The sequence below is a fragment of the Leiobunum rupestre genome, chromosome 10, assembly GCF_980474605.1.
Source record: "Leiobunum rupestre chromosome 10, qqLeiRupe1.1.hap1, whole genome shotgun sequence".
NCBI lineage: Eukaryota > Metazoa > Arthropoda > Arachnida > Opiliones > Sclerosomatidae > Leiobunum > Leiobunum rupestre.
In genome coordinates this window covers 32314704-32324240 of record NC_143393.1, presented here as the reverse complement: position 1 = coordinate 32324240, position 9537 = coordinate 32314704, and the positions used below count along the sequence as shown (strand labels likewise).

The 9537-nt window shown below is 33.4% G+C and overlaps 1 protein-coding gene across 3 annotated transcripts; it reads left to right on the top strand.

The window, feature by feature from the left end:
• Nucleotides 1–6517: 6517 nt before the first annotated feature.
• Nucleotides 6518–8422, top strand: LOC149925412 (glutathione-independent glyoxalase DJR-1.1-like). Of its 3 annotated transcripts, none has more exons than XM_090160429.1 (5): nt 6518–6538; nt 7520–7624; nt 7692–7853; nt 7930–8086; nt 8148–8422. In XM_090160429.1, the coding sequence occupies exons 2-5, from the start codon at nt 7538–7540 to the stop codon at nt 8306–8308; spliced, it is 567 nt and encodes a 188-aa protein (XP_090016555.1). In that variant the 5' UTR covers nt 6518–6538; nt 7520–7537; the 3' UTR covers nt 8309–8422. The 3 variants fall into 3 exon arrangements, with proteins under 3 accessions (XP_090016555.1, XP_090016553.1, XP_090016554.1); XM_090160427.1 differs by lacking the exon at nt 6518–6538 and adding an exon at nt 6545–6648; XM_090160428.1 differs by lacking the exon at nt 6518–6538 and adding an exon at nt 7384–7425.
• Nucleotides 8423–9537: the final 1115 nt, after the last annotated feature.

Sequence of the window (9537 nt, the reverse complement as noted above, 5' to 3'; positions counted from 1 at the left end):
CCTGTACGCTTTTTTATCTGACCTACGGCTATCTGGTTAAGACTGGTTTCGGTAACCGACGAGGCCACAGATATAGAAAGCCGCTTTATTCTCAGATAAGTGCTAACATATCTGTCTTTATGTTGCCTACCTAATTCAGTCATCTAGCTAAATGTTTTTATACTTTTAAATTTTTATATGGGAACAAAAAATTGGCTTAGTTCCTCCAACATTTGGTTTTTCAAAGGAACCTTTGTAGCAATTTGATAATAATAATACTTCATCAGGTAGAGAAAGCTATACACTTATTGTGCACTGACAACGCAAATACAAGGAAAATAAAAAAGGAATATATTCACATAAAGGGGAATTAGAGGTAAGTGTCTGCATGTTTCTTCTCTGCATTAGCATCGTACTCAAAACCTTTCACCGTACTAAAACCATAATTCAATCCTCGTCTGATCCCCTTTTTGGATTTCTCACTGGACACCACAGTCTCATTAGTGTAAATTCGCTCTTGCGAATTATATTCTATACCATATTATAGAAATTAAAATTCCTTTTGATATAAGTAATTTTATTTTACAACTAAATTTATTTACAGACTGCAATTAATTTTGCTTATAAAAAATTACAAAATTTGTACTCCCTTGTCACTGAAAAGTTCTAAATATAATTTTTAACATTTACGTTCTCGGTTCCCGTACGGACGTAATTAGTGTTTTGCCTTCGCTCCAGATTCGTTATTCTCTCTCGTAACCTACGTTGCATGTTTGAATTTAGAGGTCCTTAAATTATGCTAATCATTCCTTCGTAGCTTCGCGCCTACTTAGTATTCTCACTATACCCAACTTTTCACAAATTTCTGTAATACAGGCTGCTGATCCCTTTATGATTCTAGTAAAATTTCAATGCCAAAATTAAGTGGCCCTTTAAATACAAAACACAACAAGAACAAAAGATGTTTTAAGAACCGATATTTCATCTCCCGCCAAATTATTCAAAACTTTTAGTTTAACCAAAAGTGACATAATTACTCCCACGATTAAATCTGCGCTCTTGCTGGATTAAATCCGATTAAATTTAATATTTGTAAGTTCGGCTGTAAAAAATTTAATCCGATTAAATTTAATATCTGTAGGTTTGGCTGTATTACGTTTAATCATGATAAAATTTCTACTCCGTAGCTTTGGCCATTGCGGGCGCAAATTTTTTATGAATAGGAAAAAGCATGGGTGACGTAGCACTGCCTATACTCTACGCGCAGGAGTGAACTGCCCAATTACTTTAAAGAGCCATACCGGGATTTGAATTGGCGATAGAAAAATAAAACATGAAAAAATGGTAACCCTCGAAAGACGCACGGAATATTGCTTTGCTAAAATAAATCTTATAAAATGTTAAATTATTATCACCGAAATTAGGGTAAATTTTTAAATAAAAAGTTTTTACTATTAAATTTGACCTTTTTAGTATTTTCTTGAAACCACACAGGGTTTTGAAGACCCCAAAATGCGGCAGAAATTTAAAAATTACCAACAGTCAAATATGATATTTACATAGAGGCTCTTTCCATGAGCGCACCCAGAGCGACCTTTCGGTGTCTCGGCATCTGAACGGTCATGAAATTTATCCTAATATCTTCTTTCTAGCTCAATGCGGTGGATTAAGTCAAACTCGACTTTCACCCAAACTAATTTGACTTACGCTTACGCCACAAATTTATACGTTCGTATAAATGTAAATTTGACGGTGAAATTAGTGAAGCAGTTTGGATATATAATTCAGATTGTACCTGATCATGTGAGAAAAAGATAACGGATTGATATGTTCAGATAGAAATTAGAAGCACTAGATTTAGCAGTTGTTTTTCAATTCGGAAATTGGCTAAGAGGCACACCGAGTATAGAAGGAATAAGGAGAGAAACACCCAAAATGTAGTGAGAACGATGCGATGACCGTTTCCAAGAAACAAAAAGGAGCGATATTTTCTGCCCGGAACACCTCTTTTGTCGTGCCAAGAAGGTCGACCACTTTTATCGCACTAACCCGTTTCCATGACCGTTCAGATGCGTCGACACCGAAAGGTCGCTCTGGGTGCGCTCATGGAAAGAGCCTCATATTTGTAACAAGGACGTAACGCCAAAGTTGGGTCAAATTGTAACCCGTTGGTATGGGCGCCATTTCGTATGAATTTTTCGAAATATTTATTTGTTATCTCAAAACAAGATATATAAAAAAAAATAGGTTTTTGAAAAATTACGTAAGGTTACAAAAGGTTCTGGCTCAGATTTAAGAGGGAAAAAACAAATTACGCCTCATTGTATTAAAAGTTTTAACGCAACAGGCTTTCTCCTCCGTTAATTTTAATATGAAAAAGTCTTTGAAAAAAGAGGTGTGTCGCTTGCATGTCTCTTGCTTTGTAAATCATAGTGTTTTTATTCATATTCGAAGGAAAGACTTTACAAATTAAGGCCTTATCCAGACCTGTGGGTGCCCGGCCACCTCAAAAATAATTTGTTTCCCCTCAACAAAATCTGCGAGTGCCGATCGTACGCCTCAAAAACTCTCTCAGCCCCTTAAAAATAGCATTGTGTCCCTAGAAATATATCAAAATAAGTAAACAAAGTCAATAAAAATATCCTATTCACATATTATAGTTACTCTATGGACCAAACTATATTATTTACTTTCTCAACTTCTGTGCTTGCTTTACTATATTACTATCACCATATGTAACAAACAGTAACATAATTACTCATAATATTTCCATTGAAAAAACTTCAATGAGACCTTGTTTAACGCGGAACATACATTGAGCGGAGCCAAAAATTCAAAAATGCTTATTGAAAAGGTTACCATGGAAATGAAATCATGTGATCGCGAGGCACGAGCTAAACTTGACGCCAGAAACGCTCGACGAATTCTCACTAACTTCCGTTTCCCATCAGTAAAGTTGATAACGCATATTTCGTCACGGAGTTGTAAGTGACGTAATTTCATTCACGAAAATGCTTTTATGGCATACTTATGAGTGATTATGTTACATATGGTATCACCATTATAAACTTATGGTATCACTTCCACCATAATAACTCGACACCCTTTTTTACGTCAAAGTAAAGTGGCGGTTTTAGGAAGCTTATCAAAGTAGGGGTTCTAAAGGTGATCTGGTATCGGTTGCTTTCACGGATTAACTGGATTATTTTTAATCAGATATACCTTTAGCAGTTAACAGATATTTTACTATAACGGCAGTATGCGGATACACTTAGATTGTCTGATATTAACGGGTTGTATCTTTAATCCGCGATAACTGCGGATATACTATTTTAGTGTATATTTATATTGGCTTGGAGGAACTAAGCCAATTTTTTGTTGCCATATAAAAATTTAAAACATTTAGCTAGATGACTGAATTAGGTAGGCAACATAAAGACAGATATGTTAGCACTTATCTGAGAATAAAGCGGCTTTCTATATCTGTGGCCTCGTCGGTTACCGAAACCAGTCTTAACCAGATAGCCGTAGGTCAGATAAAAAAGCGTACAGGGAGCCAGTGGCGTAGCCTGAAATTCGTCAAGGGGGGTCGAAGTATGTGAATGTTAAGATAGGGGTCGAGAAGGGGGTGGAAATTTAGTACACTCAAAGGTAAGCCCAAGGGAGGGTCTGGACCCGGAAACCCACCCTTGTCTACGCCACTGCAGGGAACCAGAGAAATCATGTAAGGCCGGGCGCCGTTTGGGGTTCAAAAAGCTTAAACCAAAAGTGACATAATTACCAAAACTGTGACAATCCCTGTACTTTCGTATGTTAAAGGTTTAATGAATACCACTGTTAACCAGTGGCGAAGATACGGGAGAGCCGAGACCGCAATGCAGGCGGGCCTAAGGGGGCTTATTCAAAATTATGACCATACTTTTCTAAACGGTAAATTCCAAAAAAAAGGTTCATGGAGTCTAGTGCTGGCGGGCCCAAAATCTGAAGCTACGTCACTACTGAGATTACCATTACATTTTTTAACCTCGTTTCCGGGTCCTGTGGCACCTGCCTAGTTACGGTAATGGATCTAGGCGCGGGGCCCGCAGCATTTGCTACTTCTCCTATATGGCTAATCCGGCACTGCAAATATTAAAACTCAACTTTGTTCAACGGTCGCGATGAGAAACTGGAAATTGTTATGAAATGGATTTAAAGGAACGTTCACGAGAAATACAGGAACCAATTTGTGTATCAATAAGAATTACATAAACCAATTTGTGTGTCAATAAGAATTACACAAACCAATTTGTGGGTCAATAAGAATTACACAAACCAATTAATTTGGGTGTCAAGAAAAAATACAAAAACCAATTTGTGGGTCAATAAGAATTACACAAACCAATTTGTGTGTCAAGAAAAAATAAACGAACCAGTTTGTGTGTCAATAAAAAATAAACAAACCAATTTGTGTGCCAGTAAAAAATATACGAACCAATTTGTGTGTCAAGAAAAAATAAACGAACCAGTTTGTGTGTCAATAAAAAATACACAAACCAATTTGTTTGCCAATAAAAAATATACGAACCAATTTGTGTATCAAGAAAAAATAAACGAACCAATTTGGGTGTAAAGAAAAAATACACAAACCAATTTGTGTGTCAAGAAAAAATAAACGAACCAATTTGTGTGTCAATAAGAATTACATGAACCAATTTGTGTGTCAATAAGAATTACATAAACCAATTTGTGTGTCAAGAAAAAATAAACGAACCAGTTTGTGTGTCAATAAAAAATACATAAACCAATTTGTGTGCCAATAAAAAATAAACGAACCAGTTTGTGTGTCAATAAAAAATACACAAACCAATTTGTGTGTCAAGAAAAAATAAACGAACCAGTTTGTGTGTCAATAAAAAATAAACAAACCAATTTGTGTGCCAGTAAAAAATATACGAACCAATTTGTGTGTCAAGAAAAAATAAACGAACCAGTTTGTGTGTCAATAAAAAATACACAAACCAATTTGTTTGCCAATAAAAAATATACGAACCAATTTGTGTATCAAGAAAAAATAAACGAACCAATTTGGGTGTAAAGAAAAAATACACAAACCAATTTGTGTGTCAAGAAAAAATAAACGAACCAATTTGTGTGTCAATAAGAATTACATGAACCAATTTGTGTGTCAATAAGAATTACATAAACCAATTTGTGTGTCAAGAAAAAATAAACGAACCAGTTTGTGTGTCAATAAAAAATACATAAACCAATTTGTGTGCCAATAAAAAATAAACGAACCAGTTTGTGTGTCAATAAAAAATACACAAACCAATTTGTGTGTCAAGAAAAAATAAACGAACCAGTTTGTGTGTCAATAAGAAATGTTACTAAGATAAATAATTAAAATAGTGCGTATTAAAATATTTCATTAAAATACAACGACTAGCCTCTCATCAGGTCGGGAGCTGGCGTCTAATTGAAATCTTAGACGCATAATTAGTTCAAAAATTAATTAGTTTTTTACTAAAAAATACGAATTAATTATTATTTAAAGTACCGTGTGTCAATAGTGGGTGTAAAGAAATAATTAACGAACCAATTTGTGTGTCAATAAGAATTACATAAACCAATTTGTGTGTCAATAAGGATTACACAAACCAATTTGTGTGTCCGTAAAAAATACACAAACCAATTTGTGTGTCAAGAAAAAATAAACGAACCAGTTTGTGTGTCAATAATAAATACACAAACCAATTTGTGTGTCAAGAAAAAATAAACGAACCAGTTTGTGTGTCAATAAAAAATACACAAACCAATTTGTGTGCCAGTAAAAAATATACGAACCAATTTGTGTGTCAATAAGGATTACACAAACCAATTTGTGTGTAAAGAAAAAATACACAAACCAATATGTGTGTCAAGAAAAAATACACAAACCAATTTGTGTGTCAATAAGAAATGTTACTAAGATAAATAATTAAAATAGTACGTATTAAAATATTTCATTAAAATACAACGACTAGCCTCTCATCAGGTCGGGAGCTGGCGTCTAATTGAAATCTTAGACGCATAATTAATACAAAAATCCATTAGTTTTTTACTACGAAAATACGAATTAATTATTATTTAAAGTACCGTGTGTCAATAGTTTCTTCCCTAATGACACACAATGTCGTAGTAGTCAAGTTACTATTATTGACGCAAAAAGTGTATCAATAGCTAAGAGACTATTGCCACACCTCAAGTGTGTGTCAATAGTCATTCCGCTATTGCCACACTTCGAGTGTGTGTCAATAGTTACTGAGCTATTGCCACACACTTTGTGTGTCAATAGCCACAGCCTTAAATTATTGGCAGAACCGCTCTTTGAGCTCTGATTGGCTGAGATCTGGATTCGTCTGCCACGGCGTTTCGGCCATTTGCCAGTTACACGGCAGCATTCTAGTTACCTATGAGATTTCTATGCGTTTTTATTGCTATCGTTTTTTCGTGCAACCAACACTTTAATCTAGTGGGAATCTGGCAACCCTGAAAGCTCGGAGAAGTATCCACCTAATTTTAAAAATCCTAAATTATCGTTAGTTGCAATTTTCTGCCATATATTCTGATTTTTAAAAGTCTGGATTTATTTTCTGATACATTGAATACAGTAACCAGTAACCATCGAAATTGCCCATAAATTAGACGGTAAACTACTGTTAGACTATAAAAAAACGCTGATCAGTTGCCTTTAAATAAATAAGCAAGTTTGATGATATGACCACTTTCACAGCCCTCAGCTGGGAAACCATAGACATTAGTTTTGACTCTAGGAATATGCTTCAGCATAACACAACCTATCATACATCCAAATTTTAAATTTGAAAATTCACTGAAAGCCATTTACAATATTATATGTGCTGGGTTCTTTATATATATATATTGTGCCCACAATAAGTACCATAAGATAGTGCTCTTAATATGGTAGTAGTCGGAATTTATAAACTAGTTATTAAAATAGGAAAAAAACAACGATTTTTAAAAGTACACAAGAATGTTTATTTAAAATAATTGACCCGACTAGTTTTGGTCGCACTAACGCGACCGAAACTAGTCGGGTCAATTATTTTAAATAAACATTCTTGTGTACTTTTAAAAATCGTTGTTTTTTTCCTATTTTAATAATTGTATTTGCACAAGTAGCTAGTAAAATTTTAAATACTTATAAACTAGCTTCAATTTGATCAATTTCTTTAAGTAATCATATTTTTCAATAGTTGAAAATAGAACAATCGACCAATTATCCTTTTCAGTTTACATAAAAGTACATTTCGTCTGACATGAGTAGTTCATAAACTGCTTGATTTTCTTCTATTAGCAGATAATTTGGTGTTCTAAAAAGACTAAAACACAACATTTCCTTAGCAGATAAAAATCCAGAAGTCTTATGACCTTCCCGCATTGACTTGGATATAAACTGAAAAGGTTGATTGTTGGAATTGTCTCTTAGTCATAGTGTGATATTGCCAAAAATAAAAAAAAAATTAAATTGGCTTGAACAACCCTTTTCATTTTAAAGGAATTTGATTGGTAAAGAATGAGTAAAACTGCTCTTGTTATTCTTGCGGACGGAGCTGAAGAAATGGAAGCGATTATAACTGCAGATGTTTTGCGAAGAGGGGGTGTAAGTTTTGAAAGAATGGAATTTTCACACTGTTTATTTTTCATTTAATAATATTTTATATTTACAGGTAGAGGTCACTATTGCTGGTTTAACAGGAAGTGGCCCAGTAAAATGCAGCAGAAATGTGGTCATTGTGCCTGACAAGTCTTTAGATGAGGCTGTAAAAAACTCTCAATATGATGTGGTTGTACTACCTGGAGGATTGCCTGGATCAAATTCGCTAGCAAGTGTGAGTATAATTCTCACGTGTACTTAATTTTGCATTGTTTTAAATTTTAATTGTAATAAATTCACATTCTAAACAGAGCTCAAGTGTGGGTGAAGTTTTAACTAATCAAGTTAAAGAAAACAGATTAATTGGGGCTATTTGCGCTGCACCAATAGCTTTAAAAAGCCATGGAATTCATTATGGGAAAAAACTAACGTCTCACCCAAGCAAAAAATTAGAAATGGAAGATGGAGGTTTGTTACTTTTGTTAAATAAATATCCTCTTCACAAAGTTGTATTGATTTTCATATTTAGGAAAGTATGAATATCTAGAAGACAGAGTTGTAGAAGATGGACAACTCATTACTAGTCGTGGGCCTGGGACTGCATTTGAATTTGCTTTGGCAATTGTCACAAGGCTAATGGGAAAGGAAAAATCCGAATCTTTAGTTTCACCAATGTTACTAAAAATTTGAAGTTCTCAAATAAATACTATCCTGTACTAGTTACCTGTATTTATTAAGTTTTGACTATCCCATCAATAACACAAATGCTCACTTAAGCATTCCTAATGTAATTTCCCCAATAAATACTATTCTGTATTAGTTTCCTTTGTATTAATTTCGATATGACAATGACAGAAAAGCTAATTTAAGGGCTTGGTGCAGAGACGTTTTGCGATTCCTGTTAATTTTAACAGGATCGCAATTTAGTGAGCTGTTTATTTTGCGATCCTCGCAATCGAAATCGCGGTGCTGAGACGTTTTAGCGATTCCTGTTAATCGGTGACGCTGTTATTTTTCATAATTTTTATACCAAAGTCACGGACCAATAGGAGAGCTCGATTTTTGTGGTTATGGTTGGCTTGCATTTTGACGATGAAAACCTGGCTCTTCTAATTAATAATTTTCTTACTCTAATTTTATTATTAGGTTTTAGAATTTTTATACTTAAATCCGTTATTTTATTAAAATATATGAATATAATATAACCACAAAAGGCAGCAAATCAGTTTCTGAATGATAGGTTATTCTAAATCTTTTTTTAAAGCAATAAAATAGTGCATGAAAATTAGTTTCTTCTGATTATATAATTTTGTTACTCTTATTATTTATTACACAGTTTAATGGTTTTGTTATTTTAAAAATATATTTTTATAATATGGTTTGTACACCAATAAAATAACGAATGAGAATAAGATTCAAATAAGCCAACATTTTCCGAAAATAATTCTCTGTTAGAAAATGAGCCATATCATTTGGTTTTTGGGAAAATATTTATTTCAAAACTTAGCTGATAGCAATTAAAATAAATCTAGTTATAAAATAAATGAATAAATAAATAGCAATTTCACGAGTGTACAAAAATTGGTAATTGTCTAAAGCAATTTCTAGCTAAATATCCTATATTGATCACACGTAAAACAATGGTCCTGCTATAATAATAATAATATGTATTTATTAGATCAAAAAAAAACAATACAAGTTTTAGGACAGGCCAAGTTGATGAGCGACTTTTAGGCCTTCAAAGATAGATTAACAGTATATTTAAGATACTAAACAACAATAACAAACAAACGTTTATAAAACTTAAAATAAACAACTTGATATATATTGAAAAGAGAGTTTAGGATAAGATAAAGTTCCTCGCTAACGTTTTGAAAGTACCTAAACCAATATTTAATTTTTGACATAAGTTGTTGTTC